The sequence below is a fragment of the Rutilus rutilus genome, assembly GCF_951802725.1.
Source record: "Rutilus rutilus genome assembly, chromosome: 21".
NCBI lineage: Eukaryota > Metazoa > Chordata > Actinopteri > Cypriniformes > Leuciscidae > Rutilus > Rutilus rutilus.
Window position 1 is genome coordinate 10,061,640 of NC_140226.1, and position 15,372 is coordinate 10,077,011.

The 15,372-nt window shown below is 40.0% G+C and overlaps 2 protein-coding genes across 3 annotated transcripts in view; both read right to left on the reverse strand.

The window, feature by feature from the left end:
* Nucleotides 1–4,511: 4,511 nt before the first annotated feature.
* Nucleotides 4,512–9,389, reverse strand: rab32b (RAB32b, member RAS oncogene family). Its single transcript, XM_084392452.1, has 3 exons — nt 9,132–9,389; nt 7,467–7,744; nt 4,512–4,811 (listed from the first exon to the last, which is right to left on the reverse strand). The coding sequence occupies exons 1-3, from the start codon at nt 9,343–9,345 to the stop codon at nt 4,674–4,676; spliced, it is 630 nt and encodes a 209-aa protein (XP_084248578.1). The 5' UTR covers nt 9,346–9,389; the 3' UTR covers nt 4,512–4,673.
* A 2,609-nt stretch (nt 9,390–11,998) lies between these two features.
* Nucleotides 11,999–15,372, reverse strand: part of grm1b (glutamate receptor, metabotropic 1b) — a 30,569-nt gene continuing 27,195 nt past the window's right edge. The window contains exon 10 of one of the 2 annotated variants that reach the window (XM_084392450.1): nt 11,999–12,826. In XM_084392450.1, the coding sequence (XP_084248576.1) occupies nt 12,001–12,826 (826 nt within the window). In that variant the 3' untranslated portion in view covers nt 11,999–12,000. The remainder of the gene's footprint in view (nt 12,827–15,372) is intronic. The other variant, XM_084392451.1, reaches the window with a different exon arrangement.

Below are 15,372 nucleotides of genomic sequence, written 5' to 3' on the forward strand. Positions count from 1 at the left end.
CATAATTGACTCAGAATAAGACCACGACAGTAATGAGAGAGACCAGAACGAGACCAGCACAGTAACGAGAGAGACCAGAACGAGACCAGCAGAGTAATGTGAGAGACCAGAACAAGACCAGCAGAGTAATGTGAGAGACCAGAACGAGACCAGCACAGTAATGAGAGAGACCAGAATGAGACCAGCATAGTAATGAGAGAGACCAGAACGAGACCAGCACAGTAATGAGAGAGACCAGAACGAGACCAGCACAGTAATGAGAGAGACCAGAACGAGACCAGCACAGTAATGAGAGAGACCAGAATGAGACCAGCACAGTAACGAGAGAGACCAGAACGAGACCAGCACAGTAATGAAAGAGACCAGAATGAGACCAGCACAGTAATGAGAGAGACCAGAATGAGACCAGCACAGTAACGAGAGAGACCAGAACGAGACCAGCACAGTAATGAGAGACACCAGAACGAGACCAGCACAGTAATGAGAGAGACCAGAATGAGACCAGCACAGTAATGAGAGAGACCAGAATGAGACCAGCACAGTAATGAGAGAGACCAGAACAAGACCAGCACAGTAATGAGAGAGACCAGAATGAGACCAACACAGTAATGAGAGAGACCAGAACGAGACCAGCACAGTAATGAAAGAGACCAGAATGAGACCAGCACAGTAACGAGAGAGACCAGAACGAGACCAGCACAGTAACGAGAGAGACCAGAACGAGACCAGCACAGTAATGAGAGAGACCAGAATGAAACCAGCACAGTAATGAGAGAGACCAGAATGAGACCAGTACAGTAAGAGACCAGAATGAGACCAGCACAGTAATGAGAGAGACCAGAACAAGACCAGCACAGTAATGAGAGAGACCAGAATGAGACCAACACAGCAATGAGAGAGACCAGAATGAAACCAGCACAGTAATGACGAGAAAGACCAGAACGAGACCAGCACAGTAATGAGAGAGACCAGAACAAGACCAGCACATAATGAGAGAGACCAGCACAGTAATGAGAGAGACCAGAATGAGATCAGCACAGTAACGAGAGAGACCAGAATGAGACCAGCACAGTAATGAGAGAGACCAGAATGAGACCAGCACAGTAATGAGAGAGACCAGAACGAGACCAGCACAGTAATGAGAGACACCAGAATGAAACCAGCACAGTAATGAGAGAGACCAGAATGAGACCAGCACAGTAATGAGAGAGACCAGAATGAGACCAGCACAGTAATGAGAGAGACCAGAACAGGACCAGCACAGTAATGAGAGAGACCAGAATGAGACCAACACAGTAATGAGAGAGACCAGAATGAAACCAGCACAGTAATGAGAGAGACCAGAATAAGACCAGCACAGTAATGAGAGAGACCAGAATGAGACCAGCACAGTAATGAAAGAGACCAGAACGAGACCAACACAGTAATGAAAGAGACCAGAACGAGACCAGCACAGTAATGAGAGAGACCAGAACGAGACCAGCACAGTAATGAAAGAGACCAGAACGAGACCAGCACAGTAATGAGAGAGACCAGAATGAGACCAGCACAGTAATGAAAGAGACCAGAACGAGACCAGCACAGTAATGAGAGAGACCAGAACGAGACCAGCACAGTAATGAGAGAGACCAGAATGAGACCAGCACAGTAATGAGAGAGACCAGAATGAGACCAGCACAGTAATGAGAGAGACCAGAATGAGACCAGCACAGTAATGAAAGAGACCAGAACGAGACCAGCACAGTAATGTGAGACCAGAATGAGACCAGCACAGTAATGAGAGAGACCAGAATGAGACCAGCACAGTAATGAGAGAGACCAGAACGAGACCAGCACAGTAATGAGAGAGACCAGAACGAGACCAGCACAGTAATGAAAGACCAGAATGAGACCAGCACAGTAATGAGAGAGACCAGAATGAGACCAGCACAGTAATGAGAGAGACCAGAATGAGACCAGCACAGTAATGAGAGAGACCAGAACGAGACCAGCACAGTAATGAGAGAGACCAGAATGAGACCAGCACAGTAATGAAAGACCAGAACGAGACCAGCACAGTAATGAGAGAGACCAGAATGAGACCAGCACAGTAATGAGAGAGACCAGCACAGTAATGAAAGACCAGAACGAGACCAGCACAGTAATGAGAGAGACCAGAACGAGACCAGCACAGTAATAAAAGAGACCAACACAGTAATGAGAGACCAGAATGAGACCAGCACAGTAATAAAAGAGACCAGAATGAGACCAACACGGTAATGAGAGAGACCAGAACGAGACCAGCACAGTAATGAGAGAGACCAGAACGAGACCAGCACAGTAATAAAAGAGACCAACACAGTAATGAGAGAGACCAGAATGAGACCAGCACAGTAATGAAAGAGACCAGAATGAGACCAGCACAGTAATGAGAGAGACCAGAATGAGACCAGCACAGTAATGAGAGAGACCAGAATGAGACCAGCACAGTAATGAAAGAGACCAGAACGAGACCAGCACAGTAATGAAAGAGACCAGAATAAGACCAGCACAGAAACGAGAGAGACCAGAACGAGACCAGCACAGTAATGAGAGAGACCAGAACGAGACCAGCACAGTAATGAAAGAGACCAGAACGAGACCAGCACAATAATGAGAGAGACCAGAACGAGACCAGCACAGTAATGAGAGAGACCAGAATGAGACCAGCACAGTAATGAGAGACCAGAATGAGACCAGCACAGTAATGAGAGACCAGAACGAGACCAGCACAGTAATGAGAGAGGCCAGAATGAGACCAGCACAGTAATGAAAGAGACCAGAACGAGACCAGCACAGTAATGAGAGAGGCCAGAATGAGACCAGCACAGTAATGAGAGAGGCCAGTAATGAGAGAGACCAGAATGACACCAGCACAGTAATGAGAGAGGCCAGAATGAGACCAACACAGTAACGAGTCAGACAAGAATGAGACCAGCACAGTAATAAAAGAGACCAGAATGAGACCAACACAGTAATGAGAGAGACCAGAACGAGACCAGCACAGTAATGAGAGAGACCAGAACGAGACCAGCACAGTAATAAAAGAGACCAACACAGTAATGAGAGAGACCAGAATGAGACCAGCACAGTAATGAAAGAGACCAGAATGAGACCAGCACAGTAATGAGAGAGACCAGAATGAGACCAGCACAGTAATGAGAGAGACCAGAATGAGACCAGCACAGTAATGAGAGAGACCAGAACAAGACCAGCACAGTAATGAGAGAGACCAGAATGAGACCAGCACAGTAATGAAAGACCAGAACGAGACCAGCACAGTAATGAGAGAGACCAGAACAGGACCAGCACACAGTAATGAGTCAATTAATAAAGAATCCACTTTCTACTGAATTTTTAAAGAGTCACAACTCATCTTTATCAAAACACAATGATGCAACAGTGCCTTCTCGTTTGCTCACAATACTCACATGGAAATCTGCCAGAAAATGTAAACGCGCTACACCTGTACAACCTGTCTGGCAGCGCTAACAGATGGGAAGCGCTTAGGGCCTAGATGGGAACATTTCTCGTGCCTCTTGGGGAACACAATGCACTGCGCACCATCAGACCTGTACTACTTGATGGATGTTGGTGTACAAGCACATAAACGCATTCAAACCCGCTCTTCCATCCACAGAATTCAGAATCTGCTGGCAGCTGATGCCTACAGTCAGTCCAGGCTGGTGTGGAGGCTTGAACACAGTATTGTTTGCTCAATATAGTACAGATCTCTAGGGGGAGTATCAGAACGCCAGAGTTCTTAACATTCCCTCAAAAATGCACAGCAAAAATGGGTCATGCTCGGAACTGTTTCCTATTTCTGTGACATCAGCCGTTGTGTATGGAAGCTCCCTTTTTGTGTTTGATCGCTCCCTTGACCTGGATAAATAATCATTGTATGAGGGATATTTCACTTCTACATTTTATGTATTTGATTATTTAATAAACTGGATAAATAGGGCAGGGCATTGGCCTATATTAGAGTCTGTTTTCTAACTTCTCAATTAAGTTTGCAGAAATGTCTGAAAATGATGCACTGAAATGGAAATTCTGATTTATTTGTCAAGTAATGTAAAAAGAGCTTTAAGATCACAGATAGATTTATTAGTATGCGATCTGACTACATTCTGAGGGATTTACACTTGGTGGGACAACAGAGAGCCTCTACGCCCTGATGAATTTTACCCTGAAGATACTTTTATTTTTCATCAACTTATTTAGATTTTCTTTTTTTTTAAACCCATTCTCTCCTATTGCTATTTTCCAAATAAACAAATTAACAGTTATGACCAAATATAGGCCATGTCCCTAAGCACAGTCCTTTCTGAAGAGAGAAACATAATGAATCTGGCATCTTGACAGTATTTCTGTTCACTTGATGAATTGTTTTAGGCGTACAGTGTAAGTGTGTACAGCGGATCTCAGTTAGTTTCCTTCCCTGCTAATGTATTTAATAACCAGTAAGCATGTAGCGGATTAGCAGGGAAAATGAGACGCATCGTCACAGGGGTATTTATTAGATACTCATCATGGTACTTGTTCATGGCCCCAAAATTGTTCAGAGGAGTATTAATCATTGAAAATAAAATACAAATATATATAAAATACAAATTTCAAAATGATATACTGTACAGAAATACTGGACTATAAAATCAGCAGCAGGCAGAATTGGTCTTTGTCTGCTGTTTCAGGTTTATCTGCATGGTCTGCTCTTCTTTCACTGACTCCTCATTGGTCTTGAGAATGTGCTTCACGAGGAATTTAGCAGCTTCATCCACATTAATATTCTCCTAAAACAAACACAACAGACAAAACACAAAACTTTTATTTTAATTTAATTTTAAATTTAGGTGGACAAGTAGTGACATAATTGTATATTTTGGATCATTTTTGTATTGGCTCATCAGTGTGTGTGTGTATATATATATTAGTTCAAAAATGAAATTATATCAAATTAAGTTTTATGACATTCCAATAAATAAATACAAATTGTTGTAATTATGTGAATTAAGTAGTATGAAAAACCCCTGGTTCCGTGAAGGTTGAAAAACATCTCAGGTTACGACTGCAACCCTGAATTCCCTGAGAAGGGGAAAGAGACGCTGCGTCATGGAGTTGACACTATGGGGATGCCCTCAGCGTCACCGGTGTCTGAGCACGTGTACTAAACACTCCTTTTTATTGGTTTACGGCAGCCTATGATGTCAAAAGCTCTAATAACGTGCATGCTATGTCAATACTTAGACAAAGCACTTAGGGAGTAGCTTATCAAAGGGAGTAAATCAACTACAACCTTCAATGTACCACTACTTCAAAGGGGGAGAATATAACCTCCACTTTCATCAGAGGAGAGAGTGGCATAAAATAAATGCCAAAACTCTTGCCATTGCAACTCAACCTCTAGGGAAACTGCAGGGGAGCTTAAGCTCTACTTATTCAGGGAAGAGTGATTAACCCTATTTGAGCAAAGAACCTATCCAGGAACCGCTAAGAGATTCCATACACTCATCTGATCAGAGGGCGGCCCTAACAAGAAGGGAGGCCAGCATGGACCAACTAGAGACTTTGCACGATACCCAGCTAGGGGAGAATAAGGTCCTACTTCAAAACACAACCTTAGTTGGGGAGAGAATAAAAGAAATTTCGTGAATACCTATCACAATTCCATCCTTCCTGCTCTACCCCACGGGTATCTTGAGTGCAGTTCATGTTTTTGCTTAAGTGCTCAAACCCTTAGTAATTAATCCGATGGAATGATGTTGATCGAGCATTCATTGAGAGAGTTACCACATCGGAGAGAGGATCACCCTTCAGGACACCAACTACATGTGCTCTATCCCAGCTGCAGAGCGCCTGTCCATCTGTCTTTCGGTTAGAAATTGTATATGAAATTTTAAATACAGTATATTAAATATTGAAAAACTATCAATGTTTTTCAAACTGTGGTACGGATACCACTGTTGGTGCTCTTTCTAGTGATACAGTTAACTGCTATAGCCTATTGAATATTATATTCTGCTATACTGCTATATTGCTATACTCCATTTAGAATGAGTGACTCCGGGCGGGAGTTTATCCCGTCACTTCACCATGTGACAGCAGCAAGCAGGCTCCTGATTGGTTAACGCGGCGCGAACAGACAGCAAAGTTGTTGTTACCCAGTCTGTTTCCCAGACTCTAACCCCAAGGGAACTGCAGGGAAGCTAAGGTTCTACTTCAAAACCCAAATATAACTGGGGAAGAACAGCTGAAACCTGCCTTTAATAAAGGTGTCAAGATCACCAGCTGGAGTGCCCTGGTTGTTCACTAGAGGGCACTCCACCCCAGACTATTGCCACTCAGTTTTGGACTTCTTTTCCCATCATCCTTTGCCCAGGCTCATTAGCACTCATTGCCTTCAGCTGTTGCTCATTAGCCTTGTTCACTCTGTCACTTGCCGTACGTCACTGTACATTCTGAGCGTTTCCTTGTTTCATGTCTTTTTTTTTTTTTTGCCCGTTATTCTGGAATACCCTTTTGTCTGTGTTTATTCCCCTGTTGTTATTGTTTCGATTGATTGCCTGTTTCTGGATTACGTCTTTGGATTACCCTTCAATAAATACTGCATTTGGATCCTCACCTTTCGTGTCTGCATGCAGTATGTGAAAAGTCACACAACCTAAATTATATGACAGATAACAAGGAAGGATGCCAAAGGGCGAACCACCTCTACTCTAGTACTGTCACCATGGTCTAACACCTAACCAAAGGGGAGCCATATTCCTGCTTCAGAACCCAACAATAGTTGGGGAAGGAGGTAAATAAAGCATGGTTCATTCACCATGCTCTACCCTAAGGGTACTTAAGCAGCTATCACAAATTTAGCAAGCAAGGCTGCTTAGAGCTGCTGCTCCTCCGAGAGGGAAGCCTACTTCTGTACTTTGCCAAATAGGAAGGGCATAATGCAATGTGCCCAGTCACTCCTACCCAGGCTCTAACCCAAAAGGAGCCGCAGGGGAGCTCAGGCCCTACTTAAAACCCCAATGTCATTGGGGGAGAGCAGCTCAACTGCTATAGCCAGCAATTAGTTTAAGTAGAGCACCTATCCAAAGAAGAGTGAAACTTCTACTTTAGAACCCAATAATAATGGGGAGTTAGATAAACGAAAGATAGGGAGATGTGAATTTCCGCAGTTCTGTTCAACTTGCTCTTCCTTCAAGGGGAAGCCTACTCCTCTATATTAACCATAGAGGGAGAAAATGAAAGCAGTACATAATATAGTGTGCCCAAAAACCTATGATCACCTAGGCTCCAACCCGAGGGTGCCACCGGGGAGCTTGAGTCCTACTTAGAAAACCCTGCTCATGATGTCATAGACTGCCATCTACTTCAAAAAGGGAACCCCAGCTTCCTATCCTAAATGTATAGTCTAAATATGGAAACTAGCATGATACAAATCCAGTCACCTTTGCTGATGTCTGAAAGAATCCAATAAAACCCTTCTCCTGGCAGATGTTCTCCAAAAGAGAGGCATTCCTCTGACACAATTTAGTCTCATCACATTTATTGGCCAGTAGAACAGTAGGGATTGGACAGCCATTCTTCAACATTACTTGGCAATCAAGTTCATGTTTCCAGTTCAGAGCTCCATCCAATGATGACCCGTTTGTCACGTCATACACAACAAATGCACCACTGCATCCCTTGAAGTACACTCTGTTCAGTCCCCTCACACGCTCTTGACCTAAATAAATAACAGCAAATAAAAATACTTTTAAAGCAAATTATGGTCCCAATTCTCCAGTTTCATGGAAAAACAGACACTGATCAGCTTACTTGCATTTCGGATATTATGTAATTCTTGCCTGGTGCTTTGTACTCAATAAAAATGAATATAAAATGAATGAATATGAAAGTGAAACTGTGCCATGATTTTTTTTTACAAGTGTTTAATTTCTGTCTTATTCTGCTCCTGATTCTGCTCCTATTAAACATTGTATACATTTTAAAATATTGCTGACTACTTACAAAGCACTAAATGGTTTAGCTCCCCAGTACTTGAGCGAGCTCTTAACACATTATAGTCCTTCACATCTACTGCAATTTCAAAATTCTGGCCAGTTGATAATACCTAGAATATCAAAATCAACTGCTGGCGGTAGATCCTTCTCCTATTTAGCACCTAAACTTTGGAACAGTCATCCTAACATTGTCCGGGAAGCAGACACACTCTGTCAGTTTAAATCTAGACTAAAAACGCATCTCTTTTACCTATCATTCATATAGAACATTATACATTTCTATTATTCAAATAGTTAAATAGTCAGTTAAATGACTATTAGGCTGCATAGATTAGGTCAGCCGGAACCGGGGACACTTCCTATAACAACTGATGTACTCGTTACATCATAAGAAGAATGGCATCTTAGTCTTTCTGTTTATTCCGAGGTTTACTGAAGTCAGCCGGATCCAGATCAGATGGTGGACCTGCGCCAGGACCCATCCACAACGCATCCCTGAAGTGCCAGCCTCATCAGCCCTGTGAACTCCTCATCGACACGACAGCCATCGGCACTGATCCTCAACAAACTCGTCTCCATACCGGTGTGATGACTCCGACTTCCAACCAGATGGAACTGGATAAATATTCGGAATGTTCTGATCCAATCTGACTTCTGACCTGCAATGCTGCCTGAATCATAATCACACACTGTTCGTTTGTTGCCCAGAGGAGAACTGGACCCCGACTGAGCCTGGTTTCTCCCAAGGTTTTTTTCCCCATTCTGTCACCTGATGGAGTTTTGGTTCCTTGCCACGGTTGCCTTGGTTTTTGGCTTGCTTAGTTGGGGACAATTAATATTCAACAATATTATTGATCTGCCTTACTTAAGGTGGACGATGACGCAATTTTGTTGTATTATTTTCATGTTATCACTGTGAAGCTGCTTTGATACAATCTGTATTGTAAAAAGCGTTATATATAAAGGTGACTTGATTCCATTTTTCTCATGATGCACATTAACATGATTAGTTTTATGCATTGATGATCTATTATGACAAATCAAAATAACAGATGTAATCTACATAATTCTATTAAAATAATTTCGTTTAAACAAGGTGATACGACTTACCTGCTATATCCCAAAGCTGTAATCTCACCCGTGTGTGACTATCCCAATCGATCACCTTCATAGAAAAATCCACACCTATAGTCGCTTTCAACTCCTCGTAGAATTGATTTCTCACATATCGTTTAACAAAGCTGGTTTTCCCAACTTCATGGTCTCCAATCACTAAAATTTTAAATAAATGTTCAGTGAATCTTAATTCTGAGTCTCCTGACATTTTCCTTGGATAGTTCTAACAAATCTCATCAACAAATGACCTAGTTCAGGTTTATTCTGCCGTTGAAATCCCTGTCTTGTTTTCCAACTACCTAACACAGACAGTTTCCATACCAGCATCAAAACGATAAAACAAAGAAGTTACATAAAACAAATAAGTCACATAAAAGGTATAAAAGGACATTTTGAGCATTTCAAAGGCAAAAAACATGCATAAAGTGACAGTGAGACAGACGGATGTTGTAGACAGTTCTTTAACATTGTCATATGAAAGCAACAACTAGTCACATTTTGGGAAATTATTAACTAAACACCTACTGCAGCAACAACCCTGAGAGCTTATTAACATTGTACAATATTTAACATAAACCCAATAAAACATGCTCACTATTATAAGCTAAGCAATTCTGACAAATACAGAACTATACTGTATATTTAATCTGTAGAAACATGTAGCTCATCTACATCTATATGGTATGCAATAGAACACAGATGATTCTTTTCAAAAATATAATAGCACAAATGTTTAAAGATAAGAAACAATAGTATGCAATCTGACAAGATCAGAAACAAACACATATTGTTTAAAGAAAAAAAAACATACAGCATAATAAATATCTATAAGTTACAACGACTTTCTATAATTGCATAAAAAGTTAAAATTCTATTAATAATAATAATAATTTAGTAACCATCAGGTCATACAGAACTTAAATGGTCATAACAACAAGAGGATATAACTGTCTACAGGTATGAGGCACACATATGAGGACTCATGATACATTCTGGTGAAACTGCCGTCGGTGGCCCTGTTGAGCATTAGGGGTTCTTGAATCTTCATTAACACACTATCTGTATGAAGCATATACGTATTCGGAACTGATATGAAAACATTCAACCAACAATAAAGAGAAGTTACTAAATACAGGCATTGAAACTGAAAGATCAATATTGTCTATTGAAAAGATCTATGTAATAATTCAAACTCTGGCTTTAAGTTATGACCATTTAAATCCAAAGCTATAAATATTTACATTACTTCATAACTTTACAAAATCACACATCAATGGAAGACAATTAATATATACACTTTCTATTGTACTTCAAACACACAAACTATACAAAAATTACATAAAAACAATACAGCATGGAAAAATACAGTTAATATTGACATTGGCACTTAAACACTATTAATTGCTACATTGTACTTGTAGGCATTGGTTATCTACACTTAGTTTACAGCATACATACACTGCATGATATGATGCTTTAACTAGACCTAAAACTGTTTGATAATCTTGTTCATTTAATACAGTCTCAGTTTTAAAATATAGTTTATAAAAGTCATGTAGACATTGTATAAAACACATTAAACACATTAAATTGTCACTCATAAGAGTCACTGCACATTTTTAAAATTTCTAAATCTTCAGTTTCTGCTACAATGGTTATTTTCTGCTGGTCCTTTAGATATTTTGATCTATAATTAAAAGCTTAAACAGCGCAGAATATACAGCATTACAATGACTGGTGTTGTTTTCATGTCAACTACTGCTGCCATACTAAAGCAAGTGATAGTGACAGAAATCAAAGGGATCCTGCATGTTTGGGTTTCTGCTTTTACTCAATCCAGCATTGACATTAAGGTCCAAAATTAACTCTCTTTTTTTTTTTTTTTTTTTTTTGCCACACCTGCCAATTGTGGGTGAATTGTGAAAATGTACCTGCTATATATAAAATTATTAAAAAAATATTGCATTACTTAAAAAAAAAAAAACTATAAAGTTTAACTTTAATAGCTACTATTATAACTAAAATAAAAACTATATAAATGCATAGAAAACAACTAATATAAATTTCAAAACACAACAAAATTACCAAACCTTAAAAATGGAAAATTAAGCATTTAATGAAAAATAAAAACAAATTAAACCTATATCAATAACTTTTTTTGGCCACACCTGTCAATTGTGGGTAAATTGAGAATATTTAATGGCCATTAAACAGTAGGCTATTTTGTTTTTTAAAGTTGGTTATTGTAAAATAAAGCTAAAATGATACAACATAGAAAATACTTGACATAAAATAAACATTAACTGAAATAAAAATGTAATGTAAACTTTTTTATTTCAGCTGGTCGCCAAGGCAACATTTCTCATTTTCATTTAGTTCAACCTGAAGTACTAAAGTAACTAAAATTGAAATGAAAAGCAATTAAAACTAAATAGACATAAAAAAATTATGAAAATGACCAAAAACACAACAGAACTACTAAAACTTTATCTAAAATTAAAACCCAAAATAAAAACTAGTTCAAAATAATAATACAAACTATAATAGTATACCAGTGATACTAAAATAGCAAACACTGGCTCATTGAAAATAAATACATTGTGCACAAGCCACTTCTCCATGCCCATATGAAACTTTAAAAGACGTACTGGCAAAATGTGACTTGCATTTGGCACTTGTTAATTTTGGACCCTGGTCAACATACATCCACTTCCATACAGTTTCTTTAAATGCTCTGCTATCAAACAAATATAATATTAAAGCTCTCCAGTGCAAGCGACTTAAGTCACACCATTGTACAAACTAGTAGCTATTATTTCACAATAGCTGACATGATCTCTTAAAATAAATGTGTTTCAATGTTTCAAAGGGTCGAGGAGCTTTGCTTAAAGTCTCTGAGAATGACGGACGCGTACGTCACACTCGGCGGCGTGCATAAGATGGACTCAGACACCGGGGAGTTGGGAACGGGGCTGCCCGAGCCGAGAGAATCACGAAACGGAGAAGGTGGCATCAGATCCAGAGAGTCCTCCATTGACATTTTGATCTGTACCAACTCCTCCTCATCATGGATCTGTGCATTGTCATACATGTAGCCATGAAGAAGTCCAAACTGCTCATTTTCATCCTCCTCCAAAGGGGAGACAGGCTCGTCTGGGTAAGCACCCAGTTGCATGGGCAAAATCGGATGCGGACGCAATGTTTGGGGTTGAAGCGGCAGCATCACCCTGTCGCCTGGCTCAGGCAGGCTTATGATCTCATCCAGATCGGGTATGAACTTGACCATCTCTTGCTGAAAGTGGTCTGCAATAACATGTTGGGGGAAAACACTGTTTTTTTGTGGCACGTGTTGCTCAGAAGTGTAAAAAGTCAGATGAGGGCCCACCTCCTTCATAGGCTTGCTAACAGGCGACAGCCTGAGAGCCATCAGAGGAGGGCTGCCCGAGGGATTGTATCTTATCGGGTCGCCCTCGTCCTCCTCGGCTACATTGTATAGAGTCTTGGTGCTTAAATCGGAAAACTCCATGCCTGGGTTATTGTAGGTATTAGTTAGGGGTTTGATGACAGCCGTCTGATTGGATCCGGCTTCCTGCCTCTTCACATGTACAGACAGTCTGTGCCACATGTGTTCCCCTTTCGGAGGATGTCTTGAACCTGGTTCAGACCATGACACAGACTTTCCATTAGAACTATGAACAAAATAAAGACGACTGTTATTTCACAGGAACCGAGAAAGGTGAACACAAGAACAACATTTCTCGTTCGTGTAAAAAAAAGTTTGAACAAGCAAAAATTATGCTGAATATTATTATTATTATTCAGACATCTAGAGTATTCTTACAATGTTTATGTTTACAGGCGGGTGGAAATCTTAAATGACCAAAATCCTAAATCACAGAATGAGCAATTTTATATTACATAATGATTTACAGTGGGGACCAAAAGTCTAAAACTAACTTAAATGTGGTATTTTTCCACATAAACCTGGATCATGTGACTCTTTGTACAGACAGTCAGACGTTTTTCTATTGGAACATGGAGAATATGTTCATCAGGTTTTGTTCAAATCAGCTCCAGTCCCGATGTCATTAAAGGGATAGTTCACCCAAAGATGAAAATTATTCCTGATTTAGAAGTCCAAAAAGTGCATCCATCCATCTTAAAAGTAATCCATACCAACCCAGGGGGTTAATAAAGGCCTTCTGAAGCGAAGCGATGGTTTTTTGTAAAATATCATTTTATATTTTCACAATAGAAAAATATCCATATTTAAAACTTTATAAACTAAAATATCTAGCTTCTGGCAGATGGCCTACACAATTTGACTTGAGCCTAACTTCTGATGCAATGTATGACGTAGGATGTAGCATAAGCTTAGACGCCTCTTGCAGTTCAAACACACAGGGCTGGGCAACAAACTCAAGCTCCTCTTTTCTTGTATCGAAATTTTCCAATATTTCTTTTAAAAACTCTTGTTATAGACTATCCTTTGTGCTTCCGCGTTCGTCAGTGCGTCATGTCAGAGGTCACTCTTTTGGCCTAAGTCGATTTGCAAAGGCTGTCTGCTGGCAGCTAGTTATTATAGTTTCTAAAGATTTAAATATGGATATTTTTCTTACAAAAACGCATCGCTTCACTTCAGAAGGACTTTATTAACCCCCTGGAGCTGTGTGGATATTTTTAATGATGGATGGATGCACTTTTTTGGACTTCAAAATCAGGATCTCCATTCACTTCCATTATAAAGCTTGGAAGAGCAATTATATTTTTTTATATAACTTGAGGGTGAGTAAATAATGGTTTTCATTTTTGGGTGAACGATCCCTTTAAAGTAAAAGTAAAACTAAATACTAAAAGATTCAGAAATTTGTGGAAAATTCAATTCAACTTTTCACTCAAAGATTACGCTAATTAATCGCAAATTCATCGCACATAAAATTTGGCTGAGAAATTACGGCCAAACGATCGTTTAAAGTCATTATTAATTGTGTTAAATGAGAAAAGCAACAAATAGACATTACAAAAATTAGCTTTAGAAAGATATATTTTATTTGATTTAACAAAGAATTTATTACACATACATTTTTAGGCTACAACAGCCATGATTTTTTTCAGGAGCTGCATCTGAATTGGTATTGAGATATCTTTGAGGACCAAAACAGTTTGGTTACCAACATTCTTCAAAATATCTTCTTTTATGTTGCACAAAAGAAAGAAAGTCATACAGATTTGAAACAACATGAGGGTGAGTAGCCTAAATGTAGGCTAAACAAACAATTTTCCTTTTTGGGCAAACTATCCCCAATATTTGAAATAATTTTTTTAATGAAATGAAACTATAAAAGAGAAACTAAAACTGCTGGTAGGTGGCGGTAAATGTCTAAATGAGTAAGTCATTGAGTCATTCGTTTAAATGGCTGATTCATTCAGGAATGAAGTAAATAGCTCTTTATGAATCATTGGTTCACCCGGTTGATTCGCTCAAAACGTTGAGTTATGCATATAACTACTAGTCCGCTGAACTAAACGTAAAAGGACCAGCACCGCGACATATTATCTCCATGTTTTCAAGGGAGCGATAGCCCCTGGCTTAAAGCTCCTGCGGTAAGCACGGACTGAGCCACCGTCGCCGCAGTGACATCTGGTCAGTAAAACTGAACAAACGTGTGCAGCGATGCCCAACTGGCCACCACACAAATGTCCTCTACAGACACCCCTCTAAATAGCACCCATGACATTGTCATGCCTCTTGCTGGCAGAGCCAACACTTCACTCTTTTATGCAATAGAAATCGCCTCCACGATCCAATGTGAAAGGCGTTGTTTAGATAGTGGTTTCCCACGAACCTGGTTGGCAAAAAATAAATAAAGCTGGCCAGAAGAAAGCACAGCCTGCGTCTGCTTGATGTACCTGCGTAAAGTTCGCACAGGACACAAGGCATGGAGTCTCCTTCCTTCCACCGAGTCAATAGAGAGGTTTGACAGGGTGGGCAGCTTGAACGAGAGCGCACTATACACCCCTGACATGACTTTAGTTGTATACGCCACATTCGGACGCAATACCATTCTTGACCCATCTTACAGTGCATGGAGATCACCAATGTGCTTCGCTGATGCCAGTGCCAGCAGCTGTTTCATAAGACATCATCCTTAGATCCAAGGATTCTAATGGCTCAAATGGTGGTTCACAAATAGCCTCCAGAACTACAATCAGGTCCCATGATGGCAGCATTGAT